At 56.5% G+C, this 23,925-nt stretch overlaps 1 protein-coding gene across 2 annotated transcripts; it reads right to left on the bottom strand.

The window, feature by feature from the left end:
- Positions 1-985: 985 nt before the first annotated feature.
- Positions 986-23,487, bottom strand: VASH1 (vasohibin 1). 2 transcript variants are annotated; one of them, XM_052646245.1, is made up of 8 exons: positions 23,085-23,487; positions 22,421-22,989; positions 14,181-14,269; positions 12,864-12,920; positions 11,218-11,292; positions 8,192-8,573; positions 6,300-6,412; positions 986-5,215 (listed from the first exon to the last, which is right to left on the bottom strand). In XM_052646245.1, exons 2-8 carry the CDS (start codon positions 22,721-22,723, stop codon positions 5,143-5,145), a joined length of 1,092 nt encoding a protein of 363 aa, XP_052502205.1. In that variant the 5' UTR covers positions 22,724-22,989; positions 23,085-23,487; the 3' UTR covers positions 986-5,142. The 2 variants fall into 2 exon arrangements, with proteins under 2 accessions (XP_052502205.1, XP_052502206.1); XM_052646246.1 differs by having other exon boundaries at positions 22,421-22,732; positions 23,259-23,487.
- Between the last annotated feature and the right edge of the window lie 438 nt (positions 23,488-23,925).

Here is a 23,925-nt window from a genome sequence, read left to right as displayed (position 1 = left end):
ACATCTCACGCACTGCCTTTTGTGTGAAGGGGGTATAAGCCAAGTTATTTACAAACTCTGGTTACCTTTATCGAAAGGCTCTTTTTTTGGTATCGTTTAAGCTGCATTTAAATGATCCTGTAAATAACTTAACTTCCTCTTTTCAATGGTGTACAGTCCAAGCCCTTCGTGGATTCCAACAGACCACCTCTCTTCTTCCCAGTGGTCATGCTTCACCACAAGGCTCCTGGAAGTGCCGGAGTCTTGCTGTGCTAGACCACACATCTCGTTAGGGCTTTTTGGGGATTGGCTGGGATAAGAAGTAGGAAATACGCTCCCTTCTCCTAAGCCTAGGGTTTCCTTTCAAGCTGAACGAAAGGAGAGCAGAGAAGTAGGGAGCAAGGGTTATAGGTGAAAAGATGCCTCTGTGCAGGTCAGGTTGCAGTTGTCTGGACCTGCCTTAAAGCACGGGAAGAGGTCCAGGGCTGGACGGACAATGCAGAGGAAGAAGGGGTACCAGGTAGAACCAGGGGTGTTTTCCAAAGCTGTGTCTTTAACCACCATAGGTTCTGCACCGGCGACCGTGATGAGAAGGGACTTGAGATCCCCGTTGCTATGGTTTTCTGAAATAGCCTCCTCTCCCAGGAGAACACCCAGCCTTCCTCCTCCTTCCTTCCTGGTGGACGGCTGGGGACTAGGAGAGGACAGTTGGGCTCTGGAATGCTCCTGGGGCCTCCGGGGGGTGGAACGGGCTGTATGAAGGAGAAAGGGCTTCTTTTACAGCCAGCAGAAAAGATCTCCCAGATGAGGAGTAAAAAGGGCCGAGTGGCTTCAGCAGGCTGAGGGGTGTGACAGTCTGGGACCCCAGAAGTTGTATCATGACTGCTGGGGCTGCGACTCTGGTCAGGTTCTCCCCCTGCCCCCCGGAGCTGCCGTGGCTGACAGTGGCGGGTGGGGCGACTGCAGCCCCAGCTCCCAGAGGGAAGAAGACAAGGCGTACAGGCTGTGGTCTCTGCCCCGCCCACACAGCCGAGCTGGGGGGAGACTTTATTCTTTTCAAGGAAAAAGTGAGAACAGGAATGAGACAAAGTGTAAAAGGGAAAGGGGGAGGGGGGCAATACTGATACGAGAAGAACAGCAAAGTCCAGTACAGCACCGCAGCCGACACCATCACCAAGCCCCAGGCCAAGCGCCCGATCTCTCCTCATCAGACTTGCAAGAAAAAGGGAGACTTGGGACTCTGGAGCACCAAGAGTGGGGTGGGGGGCAACACCGACAGACTTGCAGCTAGCACCTCGCCAGCCCTGCCTGGTCGGGGTCAGACCTCCCCTCCCGCCCCACGCACCTCCCTGCCCTTCCCTGGTTTCTCAGTGGGACAAGGGAGGTGCGGAGTTTAACACAGCGGGGCTCTGGCACTCAGAACGCAGTCCATAGGCTAGGCCCCCAGCTCACACTTCCCTTGTACTTCGAGGCCAGAGGGTGGGCCTGGGGGAAGCCAACAAAGCTAAGCTGAAAACCACCCAGGCAGGAACCCAGGCACACAGGCCTCTGGGCATGCTCCTGGTCAGAAGGAGACCCGGTCCCTGGGCCAGGGAGTCAAGTCCAAGTTGGAAGCGGCGGGATGGGGGGGATGGTGTGAAATGACCCAGGGCCAGAAACCAGACGTGGGCAAACGCAGGCTCTCCCTGCAGCTCAGAACCCTGGCTCTAGGCTTCGTCATGGCACCTAGGGGTGGGAGGTGCAGCTCTCCGAACCTGGCCACGCTCAGGAAGGATGTGGCTGAGAGGGGCCAGGGGATGGTGGGGTGGCTGCTGAGAGGGGCCAGGGGATGGTGACTCTGCTGAGGCCGCGGGAGGGAGGACTGGCAGGTGTGAGTGGGTGGGACACGGCTGGAAACCCAGGTTGCCAGTGTTTTGACCCGGCAGCCCGCACAGGGTACAGGCAGCCTGGCCTTGGGGAGCAGTCACTGTCCCGCCGTGCTGGCCCACCTTCATCACACAGCTTTCTCTGACCTCCCCTGAGCCCTCCCCAGCTAGGAGCCCCGACCCCCAGGGACAGAGGAGCCCACACTGAGTGCTGGGAAGCAGCCCTAAGTCTGGAGGCGCCGGACCTGGCCCCTCATGGGAAGTGAGATGAGGTGATGCTGACGATGGTGACTAAGGCCCCAAGTCCCTGCCCCCTGCCTCCCCAGAAACTCCGCAGCCAGGCTGGCCCTGCGTGGAGCAGAGCCTATGTAAACACGCCCAGGAGGGGAGGAGGGCTTGCTACATATGTGAAATGTGTTAACAAATAAATTGAAAAAGCACCGCTGTGTCCCATGGGTGTCCACAGGCCCGAGGTCTCAGCGAGGAAACGGGCAGGGAGTGCTAGGGGCTTCTCGGTGGGGGCTCTGGCTCTCTCCCCCGCAGACAGCAGCTGGGGCTGCATTCTGCTTCCTTCTCCCCAAAGGGGCTCAGGAGGGAGCCGGGGGAGCAGAGCAGCCTGCTGGGTTCTTGTGCCAGGAGCAGCTCTCCCCCACGTCTCCCTGACCCCAGAACCCCCTGACGTCTCACCCTCAAGCTCTGTGGTTCACCTGCTGGGTGGACATCACAAGGCACCCGCCTCCACACCCACAAAAGGCCCCGTTTTCAGCCTCATGCCTCCCAAATGGATCCATCTCTGCCCCAGGTGAAGGTGTGAACGTGGGAGCCCACAGCCCGCCTCCTGAAAACTAGGATGGGATGGGAGGCTGAGTTGGGGCTCACAGTGGCCCCCAGACTGCTCTGGCTGTGATGTAGCCCAGCAGGCACCTCGCCAAGGGCCCATTGAGCCAGGAGGAACCCAAGGGAGTGAGCAGCCGGCTTCTCTGCCTGGCCTGACTCTGGGCCAGGAGCTGCTGGTCTGAAGAGCTGCCAGACTGGGGCCTCTCCTGTGGGCACCCGCGTCAGCAGACGCATCCTGTCTCCGTCTCTCCCTTTCTTGGCTCCTCAGGCCTCATCCATCTCCCCAGCAGACTGAGAATGGCAGTGTTTCTATTCCACTCCACCCCCTCTTCCCTGATGGCTCAGATGGTAAAGCGTCTGCCTACAATGCGGGAGACCCGGGTTTGATCCCTGGGTCAGGGAAGATCTCCTGGAGAAGGATGATGGCCTCCCACTCCAGTATTCTTGCCTGGAAATTCCCACGCACGGAGGAGCCTGGCGGGCTACAGTCCCTGGGGTTGCAATAAGTTGGACACGACTGAGTGTCTGGTCTGCTGGGAGAGTCGAGTGGGAAGGAGGCAGCTGCCTATCTGGGAGCAGCCGCTGTGGCAAGGATGCTGCCTTGGTCCAGCCTGCTCTGGGATGCCTAGAACTTCCATCCCTTCCATCTCCATGCCATCTCAGTGCATCCATCTCCCCAGCCCAAGCTTTTGCTACTCTCTTTAAGATTACAGACGGTCATTCTTTTTCAAGTTGGGCTTTTAAATTTTCTGAGTTGATTGCCACCATTTAAAAATATGCATATTTCACATAAAAATTCAGAGTTCTGCAATGAAAAAACATCTGGCAATCTAGTAAGCAGGGCCTGCCTTTAGACCCGGTGAGCAGCAGGGGCTGAGGCTGCGCCTTCTTTAGTTGGCCACAGTCCCCACCCAGCCCTGCAGCCCTCCTTTCAATCAGCTGCTCGGCCCTGGGGGAATCTGAGTTCACAACTCTGGGCTTTGTGGTCTTTCCTCTTTCAGAGCTCAGTCAGGCCCTCAGTCTCTAGGCAACCTTACTGACAGCTGCCTCTCAGTATTAAGAAACCTTAATGGTCATCTCCTCCAGTTATCCTTCCATAACCTAAATCCGGTCTATAGCTCTCTAGATGACAAGCAACCATCTAATCTTTGCTTGAATACCTCCAGCAACGGGGAACTCACTACTCCCCAAGGTTCTAAACTCTCCCACACCTTCTTTTCTCACTTACACTCCCTAGTTCTTGGGCTCTGCCTCTCCCCAGTGGCCACACTGCTCTCTTTGCCTCCCACCTCTGCTGTTGCTTGAGCCTCCAGAACCTTCCTCCAGTTCCACCAACTTCTCTCCACAACCTCTCCCTTGCCCGCCAGGCAGACGGTGCAGACTCTAGCAGCTCAGGCCCTTCCTCAGCTGCCTCATGCCCCAGGCCAGATCATCGCTGGGCCCTCCACACCTAACCCAGGCTGCTGAATAGGGGAGCAGGGGCTGGGATACAGGCCTTTGTGGCCTGGTCTTCATTTCCCTAGCAGGGGCTGAGGTAACAGGAAGGGGGAAGCAGTCCCTTGGGGCTTCCTGACCCAGGCCTGAGGGTTCCACCCCGTCCTCAGCCATGGTTCCTGGACCCACCAGGTCTGTTCAGATCCCCACAGTCACGCCGAGCCCAGAGCCTCTCTGGGCCCCCGGCCAAGCCCGGCCCCTTTGTAGGGAGGCCCCAGCTGCAGCAACAAGCAGGGCTGGGCTGAGCAAGGGGGTCAGGGAGGGGTCTGGGAACTCTCTCCCCCAGCAGCTCTCTCCCAGGCTCTCGTCCAGTGCATCCCAGCACTGGGCGCTACCACTGGGCAGTGTCCACCCACATAGCATTGTCCGTGGGGCTCCAAGGACCCTCCTGGGTCACACACTCTGGCTCTTGGGGGCACACGGGGCCTGTGCTAAGCTCCCGATATGGACCACGCAGACCTTTCTCGGGGTGCTTCCTACCCTGCTTTCCTTTCCCTGGGTCATGACGCTGCCAGGGCAGCCAGGACGGGAGAAACATTGCTCCCCTATCCTACCACGGCCCAAGCAGAGCTGGGAGGTTTCCCATGGGGAGGATGGACCCAAACCCCAGACACATGGGCAGGGGTACCAGCCAGACCCGGCAACCCCTCCTCACCCGGCCCCACGACGCTTAGAATCTTCTAAGCACTGGCCTTCCGGCCACTGGCCAGATTCACTAGTTTTTAAGTTTTTTTTCCCAATACTTTAAATTTCAGGTTATCAAGTTAAAACCTTAGAATTCAACTCTTCACTGCCTCTTGGTCCACAGGTAGAGGGCCTGGCCCAGCGGAGGGACAGCAGCTTGGGAGGCTGAGCTGGGACACGCTCGCCCCGTCATCAGCCCCGCGTTCCCCAGGAGCGAGGCTGGTCTGGCTGGAGGATGCTGGTCCCTGGGAAGTGGGTGAGGCAGGGGGCGCTGCCACCCGCCTCATACCCGGATCTGGTACCCATTGAGGTCTGGCATGGCTTTGGGCTCTGAAGGCTTCTTCTCACCGGAAGGCCTGCAGGGAGGAGAGAACAGAGGAGGGGGAAGGGGTGAGCGGCCCCTCCGGGAGGTGGGAGAGTGGGGAGCCAGGGGTGGCTGCCCCCCACTCCCGCCTCCCCATTCTCCAAGGTGTCCCAAATGCAGCAGGAAGGGTCCCCGTAGAAGTCCGTTTCTGGAAACCCCCGACCCCCCTTGTGGACCTGACTGTGGGCCCCACACACTCTCAGAGGCTACTGCTCTTCACTGAGGTCAGAGACTCTGGCTGCAGGTTAAGTGATGAAGTAACAGTGAATCCCTGTGAGGGACCCTGTGTTCTCTCTGAGAGCCTTCCAGGTCAAAGTGAAGGAGGCTGGTTATGGGAGGCAGCAAGGTGCCCCTGACACCAGAGAGGTGTCTCCAGAAAAGTGAAAAAGTAAAATCGCTCAGTCGTGTCTGACTCTGTAGCCCGCCAGGCTCCTCTGTCCATGGGATTCTCCAGGTAAGAGTACTGGAGTGGGTTGCCATCTCCTTCTCCAGGGGATCTTCCCGGCCTAGGGATCGAACCCAGGTCTCCTGTATTGCAGGCAGACGATTTACCAATGACCTTTAAAGCAAGAGCCACTCTGACACAGAGGAGACAAATCTGACGAGGCTGCTGGGTGCTTTATCAGAATGCTTCTGCCGTCCAGTCTGGGTAAAACCCAGACTCCCACGGGGGCAAAGGTTACGCTCAAAGCCACCCACCGGCTGCCGTCTGAGGTTAAAACCTTTTCCAGCAATATTCCTGGAAGAGTGCACTGTTGGCTGGGCCCCACCCTTCTACCATCTTTCCCCCAAAGCCCGTTCTGGTTCTGCAGCTCTGCGGTTGTGGCCTTGGACCTTCCCCCGTGGTGGGCCCACACAGGGTAACCGGTGGGTCAGGGATGTCCTTCTCTCTGGAGAAACAGCTGTTTCAACATACAAACCAACCCACCCTCCCAGGTTCCCTCCAGTGGGGGCGACAAAGAGAAGGGTGGGAATGCGAAGAGCAGAGGGAGGGGAAGATGAGCGGAAAGGATGAAGCCTTTTCCTGCACCTCCCCGCCCCCAACTCCTCCAGGAAAGGGGAAACCCAGGGCTCACCGCCTTTCGCTGCGGCTGTTCCTGCGGTGGGGGCTGGACTGGCCCCGCTGTGGGGAGGACACATCCTTCTTCCGGTCCTTGGTGGGAGACGGAGGGCCGGTCCCTTTGCCGATCTGGGTGGGGAGGAAGACACACAGACCTGCTCCAGGACTGCCCCAGAGTCCGTCCTGTCTTGATGGAGCCACAAGCCCCAAAGCTGCTCTGCGCAGAGCCCAGGAAGCCTCAAGCCCTGCCTTCCTGAACCTGTTTCCCAGGTGCTAAAGTGGCCAGGGCCTTGGGGGTTCCACAGCAGGGCAGCCCCAACTCCATGAGCCCCTGAAACAGCATGGACGTGGACGGCAGTGACTGGGGAGGGTTCAAGGTGGCCCCCGAGAAAAGGGGCGTTTTCTCAGGCCATGCAGAGGGGCCAGCCGGAGAAGCAGCCCGTGTCTGAGCTTGGGGCTGGGAGCCTACAAGACCCACAGGTGACACTGGTTATCTCCAGTTAATCAGAAGCTCAGACTAGTGGCTACATCTCTGATGAAGGGGAATAAAGGAGGTGGGGGGAGCAAGTGAACTTAGGCAACACAGTCCCTTTGAGCTGAATTTTCAAAACGTGGGGTATACAGGACGGGTGCTAGAGGTGGGTGCAAATAACATGGGAAGTCTTAAGCACCAAACAGATTGGGAGACACAGCACTTGAAGTTAGGTACTACTGGCTCCAACCCTAGCTCCAACCTGCTCCCTTGAAGGTACGGTGACACTTGGGCAGCTGAGCACCCCGACTTCCACAGGGGAGGGACAGGGGCAGGAGCAGCTCAGGAGGGGAGGAGGGCAGCCCCCGAAAGCAGCAGGGTCACCTGCAGCTGCCCTGGAGAAGGAAGGCACCGAAGCTGTCACCCCAAGGTCTTGGCCCGGGGACTGGCAGGTCAGGGCGGCCGGGACTCCTGAAAGCACCTGCGACGTGCCGGGGTTCCCCATCCGGAGACTGAGCCCCAGGCCCATCTGCCGCCCACAGGCTGCAAGCAAGCCTCTGGGCTCCCTGCACCTAAGTGTACCCCCCCCCCCCCCCCGGCCTGCTGTGGCCCTCCTGGGATCCTGCGGAGCAGCAATGGGTGTGAAACTGCTGTGGTCACAGCTGTGGCCCCAGGCTGCCAGGAGACGCGGAGTGCAGAGACTGGGCAAAGGGGAGGGGGCAGCAGGCCCCACGGAAGGCCCCCCCAAGTCCAGGGGGACAAACATCTCAGCAGTTCAGCCCACTACTCTGGGTCCAGCAGCTCCCCCACTCATGACCCCTGCTCACTGTGGCCAGGCAAGAGGGAGAAGGAGTCATCCCTCCTTGTCTCCCCTGAGTCTGACCCGCTTCTCTTTTCTGACTTCCTCCCTGGGGCTGGGGGTCAAGAGTCGGAATGACAGGGGTGATGAAGCTGCTGCCCAGCCCACACCATACCACTCCCTCCAGACAGGCCATGACTCCCCACCAGCCTTGACTCGCAGCCCCTCCACCCGGATGGCAGCACCCCTGCCCAGGCCCAAACCCAACTCCCCTGCGGCCCGACCAGAGCCTCCCCGGGGGCTGCCCACCTGAGCCGGCTGTCTCATCAGCAATGACCTTTGAGTGAAGCCCAGAAACTTCCTACCCTCACCTCCCTGACTCCTGGCTCCACCTCCTCCCAAGAAGGTGGGGTGGGGATTGTGGGTTGGGAAGATGGGGGAGGCAGAGGGGACTTCCCTGAAGAGCGAGCCTCTAGAAAGCGGCATTTCCACCTCTGCCCTTCCACCCTCAGCCCTACATTTCCATTGCCCCCTATCCCTTCCATCCCCACCCCTGCCCTTCTGCCCTCCCCCCTGCCCTTCCACCTCCACCCCTGCCCAGGCCCTGGGTGCCCCGGGCAGGGCAGCGCGCACGCACCTTGAGCCGCATGTCGCGGGCATGCCGCTCCAGCTCCTTGCGGAAGTCCTCGCGGCCCAGCCTCTCCACGTCCAGGACCGAGTGCTTCCATTCGATCTGCTCCACGCTGTGCGGGTCGTGGGACACGCACTGGCCCAGCTTCACCTTCTTCAGCACGTGCCAGCAGCGGCCATAGGCGGCCTCATAGTCCAGCACGAGCTCGCTGAGCGTGCGGAAGGCGGGTGGCTTATACATCAGGTCCTCGCGCCGGCTCATGCCCAGCGCCCCGTAGCGACCCCCGAAGTTCACCCCCAGCACTATGTGGCGGAAGTAGTTCCCTGAGAAGTAAGTCTTGAAGCTGATGGGGAAGCGTTCCAGGGTGGGCATGCTGTTGGTGAGGTAACTGGCCGCGCCGCCGCAGCTAAGGAAACGGCTAGAAGCAGGGGTGGGGCGGGGCGACCCCATTCCACCTACCCCACCGGGAGGGCTGTGTGAGCCACCCCGGACCCCAGCTCTCCAGTGCGGACCCCAGCTCCCCAGCGCAGATGGCGGGTGTTCCTCATCCACATCCTGTCATCAGGCTTGGGCCCAGCATGCAGTAGGCACTCAGTGAACTCAATCTCTATGGGTCAGGGTGCTCAGTGATTACCAGCTGCTGCCACGACGTCAAGCAGTGCTCACCAAGTAACAGTGAGCAGGGCGCCTCGAACTGCTGGGCCTTCCAGAGTGGTAGGGTGAAGGAAGGATGAGAGAGGCCCTCCGTCCACCAGCCTGTCTGTCTGTCTCCCCCTCACCTCCCTCCTCCCCTCTGTCGCACACACAGCCCTCTTCACCCCTGCCCTCCTCTCACACGTGCCGATACACACGTGTGCATCACAGATGCACAGACAACCCTGTTCCTTTTCTCTCACTGCCCCCACCCCTCCATGCGTAGATACCGTGCCTGCTGCTCTTCTGATAAAACCAAGGTTGCCGGTGGCTTGGGAAGCTGTCAGCTGTCCACTCCAACCTCCACGGAGGACCGTCTACACCAGCTCTTCTCCTCGGGCCCTGCTGGCTTTCTCAGGCCTCAGGCTTGGCTGGGACCCTGACCTCCCTTCCTAAAGCAAGTCTGCTCTACTTATATTCCCCATGGCACATCACCACAATCTGTGATTATTTTTCTTATTTCTTGGTTTACTTGCTTACTTTTTGTCTCCCTGGCTAGAATGTAAACTTTTGAGAATGGGGACCACCTTGTCTGTCATTTATTTATTTATTTTGCTGTTTCTCTGGGGCCCAGCACAGACATGGCACATGACAGGCACTCAAAACTCTTTTGTGAGCAACAGGATAAAAGCTTGGTGTACAGACCAGGTAGACACTGCGTCCAGTGTCCAGTGTGCTCCCGGTCATTTAACTGTGTTAACTTGTGGGATGGCATTGCCATTGTCCCCTTCTGCAGAGGAGGACTCCGAGGCTCAGAGATGCTAAGGAACTTGCTTGAGGCCACAGTAAGGATGGCAGAGCTAGGATTCAGGCCCAGGTGGGCCTGAGCCTGCAGTCTGCATGAAGTCACTGCCATGCTTACCAGGCCTGACTCCTTGCAAGCAAATGGCTGGGAGCACAGATGAGCCAGGTGCAGGCTCCGAGTGCGGTGAGGATGAGACCAGGGACAGACTTGGTTCAGAGCGCACCACGTGTTCAGGAGGGAGCCTCGGCAGTTCTACGGGGACAGCAGGGTGGTGTCCTGTCCAGATGGGGGGCTCCTCCTATTTTCCTCCTGCCCACAAGCCACCAGGTAACCCCCGGAAGGCCTCTGGGACCATGTGATCCCATCTGGACCAGCTTCTCTGCGTGCTCATGGGGAGGGGAGCAGGATCTCCCTCCTACAAGGGGGTGGGAACTTCTACTTTGGAGCGTGGTCCTGAAGGAGAAGCAAATGTGGGATGGTGAAGGAGGCGCTGGCAGCGGCCTGGAGTCCTTGGGCTGGCCTCACACTCGTCCCAGCAGAGAACCCTTTGGACAGGGCAATGCTGGTGGGTCTCTTTGGACAGCAAAGGACTGCCACAGAGGGATTAGCCCTCAGGGAGGAGGACTGGGGCCACCCCTGCAGTCTCTGTATAGTTTAAGGCAGGTATGTCTATGGGGGTGGGGAGTACCCCCCGATCCCCCTCAGAGAAGCTGTGCTCCTGGCCTGTGAGTGTTGTAGTCTTCTCCCTGACCTGTCTGAGCAAGCGATTCCTCCCTGTTCCATTAGGCACCTGCCCTCTCACCCTGCTGGGCACAGAGCCCAGTGCCTAGTCCAGGAGTGCTAGATGGAATATTTACAAGTCTTGGTAGGTACAGGGAAGAGTGTGGGGTGGGCAGAGATGAGTCAAGACTGGCCTTGAATTGGTAAAACAGTGATGGGCACATGGGCTGCACTATGTTAATTTATGCTTATATGAGGTTAAAATTTTCTGTAATAAAACAAGGTAGGATTCAGGCAGGAACCACTTACAACAGAGAAATGGCCATATGCCAGTCTCCTAACTTTGCTTTAACTGGGGATATTGGGTGCCCCCTCTAGGGGCCTTGTCTGTCCTGACTACTCTGGTGATCCAGCTATAGGTCCGGTTCTACCCTTTGGGTGGGGGAGAGACCGAGAAACCCTTTTAATTTTTTTTTAATATGCAGTTTTACATTTAAAGATCAGGGGATGTCCATCATCTCCACAGATCCACATGTCTTGGAAATGCCAACAGTTGGGCACCCAACCTGCTTCTCCCAGATTCTTTGGTTCTTGGAAATAGCACAGCAGCCTTATGAGACAGACCATGAGCCCTGATTTGTGGTTTGGAGAACAGGGTCACTGTGTCCACTGCTCAAAAAAAAAGCTGCCCAGTAAGCCTTGGAAGTTAGCAACTGAGGTGCAAGAGACTGAGCCCCCCTCAAACTCCTTCACTTTGGGGCCAAGTTCGTGACTTCTGGGAAAGGGAGCCGGGAGGGCCCTTCCAGGGAGGAAGATGGCCCTGGAGGTATGAGTAGCTGGCTGCCCCCTCCCAGGCCTCTCAGAGGAAGGATACATTCCCAGGATCACCGCTTCCAGGCATTTGATTGGCAGAGCCTCTTTGGTCATTTCCTTGGCCAGGTCCATCAGCCTGGGGGGTTGGAAGGCAGAGTTATGAGGACAAAGGCTCCAGTCCCTTCTGGTGAAGGAGCATCGGGAGGTAGACTAGATGGCCAAAGACTCCCCTGCCTTCCAAGCTGCTGCAGCTCAGGCCTAGCACCTCCCCCTCACATCCTTCCTGAGCCTAAGGGGTGGGAGAAGAGACAACCACAGAAGATAAGGAAAGAGGCCCTTCCCCTTCCCCTTCCGTCCTTCCATTTCCTTCTTCCCTCAGAGTCCTGCTGCAGAGTCCTCTGGAGGGGAGGGTGGTCGGGGGTGGCGTGCAGTGGTAGGCAGGTCTTTGAAAGCCACTGGGCTGGGGGCCTCCTGTAAAGATGGTGTTTGGGGAGTGCATGGGATAGCATGCCAGAGGCTGGAGACCTTGGCACTGATCTTGTTTCTCCTGGAGCACAGTGGACACCCCTGACCCAACTATGACTTCTCTGAAGAGCCTTTGATTGTTGTAACTGCTCCCCCATGGCTGGGCAGCTCCCTGGAGCCTGGACATGGGGTCTCAGGGAGTTAGCTGCCCAGTGACTCCCCCACCTGCTCTTGAACTTGGAATTCAGGCCACTTTAAAACAGACTATCTCTGAAGCCTGGTTCCTCCCTCCTCACCAAATGCTGCCTCCTGGCCGTGGGAATGCAGCCTGGCCACTGGCTTTGCAGGACAGGGTGTCAGACTCCTCCATCCCATGAGGCTGGAGCTGGGCCTGCACACACAGCAGGCACAGGACAAGAGCAAAGCTTTGGAGTAAGGAAGGCTGAACTCCACCCGAGGGCTTAGAGAAGGGGTAATTAAGTAATTTGCTAATAAACCATCTAAAGCGCTTTTCATAAGGAAGTGATCATGGATTGATTATATGTGGGGCAAGATGTAAAATTCATATTCATCATAAAAGCACAGGGTTTTAAACCTGTAGGCAGCTTTGGGCTGAGCCCCCAGGCCCAACTGTGGTATTCACTTTACACTCTACTCTGCCCTAAGGGTTTCCATGGGGTGAATCCAGCCAGGGGTCTACACTTAGGGGGCAGAATGGGAAGTGAGACATGCAGTGTTCTCCCCAGTAGGGTCCCTGCAGCTCAAACACTGGGCCTTGTACCAAATGCCCAGAAGCGAGTCCAGAAGGTAACTGGGGTGATGCCAGGGAACAGAGAGAAGGGGGAGGACCCTCTCCTGTGAGGCCCCCCTCTCCTAAAAGGAAGATAAGGGTCACACACAGACATCCACCTGGGACCATTCTCTGTCATCACCAAGGCAAGCAGGTGGGCTGCTTGCCATCACCCTCTTGGCTCAGCATCGATACTGGGGTTCCCCCTCTTGGCTCAGCATGGATATTGGGGTTCCCTTTCCTCAAGGGACCCCTGGCTGCCTATCTTGGCCAGAGTCCCCTCTTTAGGATGTCCTAAGGGGAGTCCCATGGTGGTACCTGCTTTGCTGGTGGGCTCCCCTGGGAAGATTCTCTGCCTTCCTGATAAGCTTCCACCCACAGGTGACAGAGGGGCCCCAACCAGACCAGGCCCTGTGACCTGGTGCAGAGGGACCCGTGCTCCCCACACTTACCCTGTCAGAGGTCTGCTCTTCTTAATTTCAAAGAACTGTGTCCCTGTGTGATTGTACCTGCAGGTGCTGGTTAAGGGCTCTCTGGCTTGATCTGGAAGAGGCGTGTCCCTCTGCCCCCATCCGGACCCCGGGAGTCTAGCACTCCTTGGGGCTGCAGGCCAGGTAAAGACCCCACAGAGTGCTTCTGGAGGGTGCCTGGGAGGATGCTCAGGGCGGGATCGTCTGAAGGGAGAGGGGCTAGCACGCCGCTGGCTCCTTCCCCCACAGGGCCCCTCTCTGTCCTCACTCATCCTCTGTTCCCGGCTTTCCTCTCCCAGGAAGGGAGCCGGGCAGAAGGCAGCCAGGTTGGCCAGGGCTGGGAGAGACGCCTGAGCCCTGGACAGCTCTCAGCAGTACTTCATGTTCCAATTGGTGAGAAACAGCACAAACGGACAGGAGAAGGCTGGGGTGGGATTCCTGAGCGGCTCTGTTGCTGGGTGCTGCTCCCAAGCCAACTGGCCCCTCTCCAGGCCACCAGTCCCCATCTCTGCCCCTGGCCCTCTCCCCCCAAATTGGGCTGGACCCAGTTTTCAGTAACCAGCCTGACTTTTCTTCTGCTCAGGACCCATGCCTGGCCCGTAGGGGTCCTGCCATCTCGGACCGAATCAGCAGCTAGGAGGGTCAGAGGGAGCCAGAAGGAAGAGCTCCAGGCAGGGCCCAGGGTTGGAGAGGGCCAGCTGAGACACTGGGGAATCCCAGGCTTGGGGGTGTCCCAAGGCTCTTCCCCTGCCGGGCAGCTGGCCTTCTGCCAGGGAGGAAAAAGGCACAGAACTAGGGGATACGTCCAAGATGTAGAAGCTGTCTCCTGGAGCATAAAAATCGTTTTTCTCCTCCATCTACCTGCTACCTCCCCCCAACACACACCCTTTCCCCCAACACACGCTTCTTTTAGACCAGTTTTTAAACAGCCCCAAGGGAGCTTTCCCCCCGCTCTCTCTGCTGGCACCGGAGGGTCAGCAGAGGAGGTCTGGGCCAGTGGGCCTGGACTAGGCTTCCACCAACGGGTCACTCAGGACACAATGACGCCATCACATGGAGGAGGAGGCAGGGAGGCCAGAGCAGGTGTGGCATTCATCAGACAAACCCGCTCCGAAACCCGGGAGGACACACACTGTGTGCACATGACTCTGGGGGTTCAGAGATGCCGTGTGAGTGGCACCCCCTGGAGTTGTGGGGTGCAGCTGCTCAGCCCAGTGCCCTCCGGCCCTGTCTGAAAACAAGCCCCAGCAGGCTCCGGACCAGCTGGACGGCGGCCGTGACTCTGACCACAGAGGATACTGCAGCTCCCTGATATAGCGCTGCACCGCTTCCAGGCGCTCAGGGACAGGCGTGGAGGGCTGGAACGTAGGCACACTCGGTATGGGGATCTGGGCACGGAGAGAGAAAGCTCTGGTCATGGAGGGAGGCTCACTCTGGAGCTTCCAGCCTGCCAGACACCCAGATTAGCCCCCTGAGAAGCCACGTCCCATGGAGGGGCTCCCCGCTCCCTCCTTCGCTGAGCTTCTCCCCACCCTGCCCGCCAACCCCCACCCTCCCACTGGCCACTCCTCACCCTCCTGGCCCTTGACGGCATTTCTGATCTGGAGATTATGTTGATATTCCAATTTTATGCTTCTTTCATAATTTTAGAAAAAAACACAGGCTGTTTGGAATTTTATATTTCATGAACTTCAAGCCGTCCCCAGGAATGTTGATCTTGAAGTTAAGTTCATTTGGGTTTGGGGTTCAACGCTGGTTCAAAGTCAAGTTGACCAGGTATCCCTGTCCCCGGTGAACACACCCTCAGCAGGGGGTGTCACCCCACTGCACCCTCATATCACAGCACAGTGGCCAGGCCTTCCTGCTCCCCTGGGAGGAAGGAGGACATGCAGGGGGGAATGTGGCTTGGCACAGGGCTTGCTGTGGACTAGCCTCTTTGGAAGGGTTCCATGGAGGCAGAAGGAGCCCCAGTTCTCCTTTAACACCTGCCTGTCTTGCCAGCACCGCACCGACAGCAGCACGGCTAACCGGGCATGACAGTCCTCCTCAGTGGAATAGATTCTCCAGAGTTTGGCCAGACATAGCGAGAAGGGGCTGTCGTGGGGGGAGAGGGGGTGTGGTGGGCAGGTGCCCGACACCCTGAGGACTGGGAACCCCTAGCTTGGGCTGCCCAGGTGCTGGCAGTCAGGCTAGGCTCCGTGGCCCCTGGAGTTGTCCCTCGCAACCCTGCAGTTGTCAGAAAAGCAGCCACATCTGGGTGTGCACCCCCAGGCCACCCGCTCTGGCCTGGGGAGCCTGAAGGCTGGCAGTTTGGCCGCAACAAGTCAAGTGCGGCTCAGAAGCCAAGGGAAGCACCCACCAGGTTCTTGGGGTTACACGCTGGGCTTTCCTGGGTAGAGAGGAAACAGCTTTCCAAGTCCATGGCCCAGCCCCCTGGGGTCCCCCTTGGCTTCCAGCGCTGGCAGCTCTGAGGCGGCCTCAGGGCTCCTTGCATGACAAGGCCCCACCCTCCCGCCCCTAGGCCTCGGCCTACCCCCCAGCAGGTGGGGGCTGCTGAGCGCATCCATCTGTATGGGACAGAAGGGCCGGGTCCAGCGGGAGCCCATGGGGGCGCTGGGTTTAGGGATGTGCTCCCTGTGGGGTGGTGCGGGCACAGCCTCTCAAGTAAGGTGGCCGGGCTTTGACACGAAGGAAGTGAAAAATCAGTGATTCTGGTGCCTGACGGCACCACAGCCTCTGACAGGCACCTGCTTGCCCCAAAGGGCCGAGGCGCAAGGGAGAAAGCCTTGCCCAGGAGACGACTCTGCCTGAACTTCCTCCCCGGCCCTGCTGGCCCCCTCCTTCCGGTCTGGGCAGTCCCCAGCCGCTGACACCTCGGTCTGGAGGCAGCTGCTTCCCCTTTCACATCCCCCCAGTTCAGTTCAGTTCAGTTCAGTCACTCAGTCATGTCCAGCTCTTTTCGACCCCACAGACTGCAGAATGCCACGCCTCCTTGCTCATCACCAATTCCCAGAGTTTTCTCTAACTCATGCTCGTTGAGTTGGTGATGCCATCCAACCATCTCATCCTCTGTCATCCCCTTCTCCTCCTGCCCTCAATCTTTCCCAGCATCAGGGTCTTTTCAAATGAGTCAGTTCTTCGCATCAGGTGGCCAAAGTATTGGAGTTTCAGCTTCAGCATCAGTCTTTCCAATGAATATTCAGGACTGATTTCCTTTAGGATGGACTGGTTGGATCTCCTTGCAGTCCAAGGGACTCTCATGAGTCTTCTCCAACACTACAGTTCAAAAGCATCAATTCTGCATTCGGCTTTCTTTATAGCCCAACTCTCACATCCATGCATGACCACTAGGAAAACCATAGCCTTGACTAGACAGATCTTTGTTGGCAAAGTAATGCCACTGCTGCCGAAACTGTGGCCACAGCTTAAAATCAGCAGGGGGATAACTGCCCCAGATGGGGAGTGCTTTGTCTTCCTGCCCAGCCACCCTGTACAAGACAGGCTCCAGAACTCTCTGAGGGCTTGGCTGGCCTCCCTGGGTCAGTGATGCAGGGTGGGAGAGCTATCAGAGGAATGATGGCACCATTTACTGTAAACAGCATGGCACCTGGCTTTTTCAGGTGGAAGGTCCCAGGCAAGTCATCTCCACTTCCCGTGAGGGCATCTAGTGACTTTTAGGAGCTTGGGGTAGAGACTGTAAGTACACCCTCCCCCGAGACATTTCAAACAAGGAGGGCTCTGTAGTCCAAGAATCCTTTGAGCAAGCTTGCACAAGCCAACCCTGGGCCAGGGCCGGGTGGTACCATGAGGGTATCACCTGCCATCTAGACACAGGACCCAGGAACTGGAGGCTCTGTAAGAACTAAAGGGCTCCAGGAAAAAGTGTAGAAAGACCCTGGATTCATGAGTAGGGCCTTAAAGGACACCACCACAGTGGCATAGCTGGAGGGAGCTGACAACTGTGATGTGTTAACTCATGTCAACCAACAGGCCAGCATCTTTTTTCTGAATGTTCACACAAACAAAACAAACAGGCAAGAGTCTGTATATCCAAATGATCAGACCTACTGGAGGGCTGGCAACCCTTCAACCCCACCCCAAACCAGGAACTCCAGAAATGCTCCCTTGGCGCAGAGCAGTGGGGTTAAGTGGGGTACAGTGGAGGAAACTGATATTGGCCCAGATCCATCCAGGAATGACTCCTTCTCTACTACCAAGGCCAAGGGTTACCTTGGCTCCAGGAACCCCCTGAAATCCTGAGTTCTATAAGGCGTTCTCCCTGGTGGAGTCCATCTCAGTCTAGAACAGAAAGGAGGCTTGGGGGAGGTTGGGCAGCCTGCAGCTGAGTGTGTGGACAAGAAGCAAGAAACCCTAGAGGCTGACAGACCTGGACCTAGAACCAGCCCGTCGCTGTCTAAATCCAAGCCCCACCGTTTACTGTCTGGCAGCAAGATCCTTACTGTCTCTATGCCTCGGACACCTCACCTGTAAAGTAGGTGCCCAAACAGAACCACCTCAGAGCCAAACTCAGAGCCTAGATGAGACACTGCATGGCCAGGTCTTGGGACGGGGACGGGCACACAACAGGGACTTGGCTCCTGCCCACTGTCGCTGTTATTCCTGGGCATGTCAGAGACACCGGTCAGCCCATGAGGACGCTGGCAGTGCTGCCTTTTTGAGGGGGGATGTCCAAATTCCCCTTCTGCAGGAGCTCAGTGTCTAGAGCTGCAGTCAAAAGAACTTGGGCTGCTGGGTCTGGATGCCTGGCCACTGAACTTTTAAAAAGGTGGTGTCAGGAGACTTCCTTGGTGGTCCAGCGGTTAAGAATCCACCTACCAATGCAGGGGATGTGGGTTTGATCCCTGCTCCGGGAACTAGGATCCCACGCGCCGTGGGGCAACTAAGCGCACGAGCTACAACTACTGAAGGCCCTGAACGCTTTAGAGCCCATGTTCTGAAACAAGAGAAGCCACTGCAACGAGAAGCCCATGCACCGTAACAGAGAGTAGCCCCCACGGGCTGCAATTAGGGAAAAGCCACGTGCCTCAACAAAGAACCAGCACAGCCAAAAATAAATAAATAAATAAAAATTAAAATAAAAAGACTAGAGGCAGCTTGAAACATCAAGGAGACAGTCTTACAAAGAAACACAAATGGCTCCTGGATCTGCGATCCTTTCAGGAACTGTCGCCCGTTAACATACTTGTGTCACCCTTTTAGAGGACACCTCCCCAAAGTGCCTGTGGGGTGGTCTCTCCAGACCCTATTTGCTGAGTACATATGACAGCTTACCCACTTCACAGGCTTTATTTCATCAATTCCTCCCAGTGACCCCTCGGAAGTGGGTATTGCACTTACGCCCATTTTATAGCTGAGGAAACTGAGGCACAAGAAGGTTGCGTCCCTTCCTGGAGACCCAGGATTTGAACATGGTGGATCCGATGTTTTATCACACTACACCGCAGGGACCCCAGACTCAGCCACCTGCAGGGGCCACACTGGTAATATAAACAGGGAAGGCAGACTGAGAGAGCAGGTGGGGGTCTGCGGCCACTGGGGGGAGGGGAACCAGCCCTCAGCCCCGGCTGCCTGCCGCATGTAGGGTCACAGATTCTCTGCTCTCAGACCTTCTCATTTCCTGAAAAAGTCTGGATTCTGATGTGAAATCTCCCCATTTTGAATTCTGGCTCGCCTCGTCTTTTTAAAACATTATGCTATCCCCTAAACTCTTGGTGGACTACCCAGGTGGTGCTAGTGGTAAAGAACCTGTCTACCAATGCAGGAGACATAAGAGATGCGGGTTTGATCCCTGGGTTGGGAAGACGCCCTGGAGGAGGGCATGGCAACCCACTCCAGTATTCTTGCCTGGAGAATCCCCATGGACAGAGGAGCCTGGTAGGCTACAGTCCAGAGGGTCACAAAGAGTTGGATACGACTGAAGCGGCTTAGCACAAACTCCTGGTCCCACTAGGGTGTAACCTCTGCTGCCTCTGTGTTAGCTCCAGGTGCAAGGCCACTCAGGGGGTGGAGGGTGGGGCAGCCCAGTGTTGGGTCCACGCTGCTGGCATTCTGGGATCGGACCCTGATGCCTCCTGGACGTCTCCACTCTGCCCAGACTCTGGGGCCAAGACTCCTGCTCTGGGCCAAGGTGGAGGAAACTGTACCCCCCCTCCTCTCCTTTTCCTGTGGTTTGAGGAGGGGGATTTGATTTAGGTCATACCTGAATGATCTAGTGGTTTCCCCTACTTTCTTCAATTTAAGCCTGAATTTGGCAATAAGGGGTTCATGATCTGAGCCACAGTCAGCTCCCGGTCTTGTTTTTGCTGACTATATAGAGCTTCTCCAGATGACACCACCCTTCTGGCAGAAAAGTGAAGAACTAAAGAGCCTCTTGATGAAAGTGAAAGAGGAGAGTGAAAAAGTTGGCTTAAAGCTCAACATTCAGAAAACTAAGATCATGGCATCTGGTCCCATCACTTCATGGCAAATAGATGGAGAAACAGTGGAATCAGTGGCTGACTTTATTTTTCTGGGCTCCAAAATCACTGCAGATGGTGACTGCAGCCATGAAATTAAAAGACGCTTGCTCCTTGGAAAAAAGCTATGACCAACATAGACAGCATATTAAAAAGCAGAGACATTACTTTGCCGACAAAGGTCCACCTAGTCAAAGCTATGGTTTTTCCAGTGGTCATGTATGGATGTGAGAGTTGGACTATAAAGAAAGCTGAGGGCCAAAGAATTGATGCTTTTGAACTGTGGTGTTGAGGAAGACTCTTGAGAGTCCCTTGGACTGCAAGAAGATCCAACCAGTCCATCCTAAAGGAAATCAGTCCTGAATATTCACTGGAAGGGCTGAAGCTGAAACTCCAATACTTTGGCCACCTGATTTGAAGAACGGACTCATTGGAAAAGACTCTGATGCTGGGAAAGATTGAAGGCAGGAGGAGAAGGGGATGACAGAGGATGAAATGGTTGGATGGCATCACCGACACGATGGACATGAGTTTGAGAAGGCTCTGGGAGTTGGTGATGGACAGGGAAGCCTGGTGTGCTGCAGTCTGTGGGGTCACAAAGAGTCGGACACGACTGAGTGACTGAACTGAACTGACTGAGGAGGGAGAGTTTCAATTCTCTCAATCCTCTCACAAAATCCCTTCAGGACTACCACACTCCTGTCAGTCATGACACCCCCCACAGACAATAGCATTATTCCCTCATCAGTTTCTTTTCTATGTGTGAAGGTTAAAGATGGCAAGATGACATCACAAGACCAGTGGCTAATAAGCTCGTCAATTTTGTTTTTAGTCCCTTGAAGTGGTGACAGTTCTACAGAGGACCATTCACACTCTTCCAGAGCCTGATTTAGATATCAGCAGGATGGCTAGAGAGCCATCTGTTAATCCCTGACTTGCTCATGTGGGAGAAGCATGTGGCTTTGGCTTCAAAGGGACAAATGCTGAGTGAGACCTAGCTGCCCGTCCTGATGAAGGGCATGGACAGAGGGAATGAACACCCAGTAATCAGTACCAGTCTGAGGCATTATAGTTTCTTAAATGCTTTAATACAGGGATTCCCTGGTGGTTCAGTGGTTAAGACTCCCCACTCAAAGTGCAAGGGGCCTGGGTTTGATGCCTGGTCAGGGAACTAGATCCCACATGCAGCAATTCAGAGTTTGTATGCCACACTACGAAGATCCTGCATGTGCAACTGAGACCCGGAACAAATTTAAAAAATATATATATTAAAAAAATGTTTTAACACATTTTGTTTCATTTAACTTCACTACAATCAACGCCACTCTCAACCTCAGACGAGAAAACTGGCTCAAACAGGGCTCTGCTTGTGTTTATAACTAGGCGGGTGATTGGAACAGATGTCCACATCCTCTGATGCCATACTTCCTTTTCCAAGAATTTATCTCAAGGAAATACTCAGAGCTGCTGCTTGCTGCTAAGTCGATTCAGTTGTGTCCAACTCTGTGCGACCCCATGGACAGCAGCCCACCAGGCTCCTCTGTCCGCGGGATTCTCTAGGCAAGAATACTGGAGTGGGTTGCCATTTCCTTCTCCAATAATCAGAGGTGAGTCCCCAAATTTATGTTGTCGAATGGGCACCACAGTGTTCATTTTAAGAAAACATTATTGGAAACAATGGCCAACCACAGGGAATTAGTTAATTCTGAATTAGCTCAGAAGGTGATTATGTAGCCATTCAAAATCAAATCATATTCAATTTCCCTTGAAAATATAAGGCAGTAGCTCAACTCTCAACCTGGGGATTGTCTGAATCCGGCTTCTCCCAGAAGGTAGTCTCTGACGGTTCTACCAAAAACTTAGTAAAAAGAGAACAAAGCAGGCCACCTGTTTCCATGTCTGCTGCTGCTAAGTCGCTTCAGTCGTGTCCGACTCTGTGCGACCCCACAGACGGCAGCCCACCAGGCTCCCCTGTCCCTGGCATTCTCCAGGCAAGAACACTGGAGTGCGTTGCCATTTCCTTCTCCAATTCCATGTCTAATCCACCTTAACTGCCACTCTCTCTGGTCCCTTCCTTCTCACCTGGGCAAGTTTGCATGAGCTTGGGGCTCCAACCTCTGTCCAACTGACTTTTCTTAGGGAATTTCAAGTCTCTGCATTTGAGAGAGTATTTCCTTAGTCTTGAACCATAACTTTGGGGGAAAAAAATCAGTCGTGTTTTTCTACCAAGTACTACAGGGCACAGAATGTTTCAAATACTCTTTCATTCAGCAAATGCTTACAAGTGCCGGTTCTGTGCCAGGCACACAGGAGGCCTTGGGAAGACAAAGATGAATGAGACAGCCTCGGCCCTCATGGTGACTCAACTGAAGGCCAGCCATCATGAAAAGTGACTGCACTTTGTTTTTGCCGTGCACAGAAAAATGCCTGAACTTTGCCCCTCTCCACGGCCCTCTTCTGACTGCCCTGGAACCTCATGTCCTACGGAGCAGAGGCCCTGGAACTGGAAGACCTGCGGGGGGAGAGACTCAGCCCTGCCAGTTACTGGCTATGGAGCCCTGAGCTCCTACTTGAGGCTTCAGCTTCCTTGTCTGTAAAAATGGGTCCTCAAACTGGACTTCATGCACAAGGCTCTTGGAGAATTCAGCAAAACACATGAAAATATTTACTCAGCATCTGAAATCCTGGACCGTCCTCATTCATTCATTCTCTCTGCCCACTGCTCTCTGGCTTAGCAAATAAGATGTCAAGCCACCAGTGAGTGTTATTAAGTTTATCTGCTGCTCTACCCACAACACATGGGCATTTTAAGAGATGGAGGAGGGCACTCCTAGAAACCGGGCATGTGGACCTCACAAAAAAGCTTCAATGGTGATTAAGTAAAAGTTCTTCTGGACAGGTTCAACCTATCTGTATTTTTAACACTTTACCATGCCAGTAACTCCCTACTCCAACAGGAAAAGTGGCACTTTGCTCTGGAAGCCCCCAAGTCACTAAAACCTTAGCTCTCCTCCCCTCCCCCCCCCCCCCCCCCCCCCCCGAAGGCCCACACAAACCCCTCACCTTGGGCAGGTCCGTGGCCCCACGGATCCGCTGAGCCACCTTCTCTCCATCGGGGTGGATCTTGGCCACGTGTTTCCACATCCTTTCCCAGGTGGGCTCGTCCACAGGCAGCCCACCCCGGTTAACAAAGAAGGGGATGCCTCCATCTCGTAGGTCCTCTTCCCCTTCTTCTTCTGGCTCATCATCTCTCTGGGCCGAGGCTCCTTCGCTGGTCTCCAGACGCCGGACCCCAGAGGGGACAGCCGCGGCGGTGGGGGCAGCGCCGGTACTGCCGCCCCCGACAACCTTCTTCCCCCCTGGCATCCCCAAATCCTTGACGGGTGGGTGGGAGGACGTAGCAGCAGGCAGGGGTAAAGAAAAAAAAAAGGTGGCTCACAGGAGGCCTCCCACACACCAGCTGCAGAGATAACACATGGCCAAACAGAGCGCAGGGCACCTTTAAGAAACCAGGGCGTGGCTCCGTACAATAAAACACTACTTGACGCGGAGGGGGTGAAAAATCAGTGCCTCAAAGTGAAGTGCTGGGCAGAGGGGCTTGGTTGTCCCTGGTGAGCCTTAGAAGCCTGGTTCTTTGTGAAAAACGGGATGTAGAGAATACATCTCAACTTGGCAGCTTTCACCAAAGCACCCCCACCCCACCCCGCTTTGAGAGCGAGAACAATACCAGACAGCAGTCTGGGCTGCCCGAGGAGAAAAGCCGGAGGGAAACTGAGGCCAGGCAGCTCAGATCTGCGGGCACGAAAGGGTCGAGGCAAGAGTGCCCACGCCGACCGGGCGCCCCAGGTCCCAGTTTTTTGAAGAGCAACAAATTCCTCTACAAAATACCGCACGCTCACACCTGTGCGCGCTCCGAGGTGGGGGGCCGAGGCGACTCCAGGCCAGGAGTCGGCTCCGAGGTCGCGACCCCCCGGATCGGAGGGCGGCGATGAGGCGCGATTTCTCGGACGCGACGAGTCTGGGAGCCGAGACTCGCAGCTGGCAGGGGCGCGGGGAGGGGGCGCGCGCCGACGCGCACATTCCACGCCCGCCGCCAACTCCCCGCACAAAGTGGGCTTTGTCTCGGTCTCCTGTCCCCTCGCACCCCCGCCCCGGGCAGGAGCAGTGGAGCCCCCCGGGAAGGGCGCGGCGGGGAGGCGAAGCGGGGAGCGCCCAGGCCCCGCCGGTCCCCAGCCCGGCGCGTCTCAGCGGTCGGATGCCGGGCACCCGGCGCCGCGCTGCGCCAGCCGAGCCATCGCGGGGCGCGGGTCCCGCTCCCGGGCCTCAGCTGGGAACGCTCGGGCGGTGCGTAGGGTCACCAAGCGGCGGGCTGCGGCCACAGGATCGCCGCCCTGGATCGGCTGCAGCATGGGCGGTGGCGCGGCCGCGACGGGCAAAGGATGCTCCGCGGCTGTTCGCTCGGCCTCCCGCGGCACCCCTGCCTCCCCCGGCTAAGGGCTGGAGGCAGGACCGTGGGGCGGGGAGAGCAAGCCTGGAGGCTCGCGCAGCCACGGCCGCGGAGGAAGCCG

The sequence above is a fragment of the Budorcas taxicolor genome, chromosome 10 (genome assembly GCF_023091745.1).
Source record: "Budorcas taxicolor isolate Tak-1 chromosome 10, Takin1.1, whole genome shotgun sequence".
Classification (NCBI taxonomy): Eukaryota; Metazoa; Chordata; class Mammalia; order Artiodactyla; family Bovidae; genus Budorcas; species Budorcas taxicolor.
The sequence above is the reverse complement of the archived record's forward strand: the minus strand, read 5'-3'. Positions and strand labels throughout refer to the sequence as shown.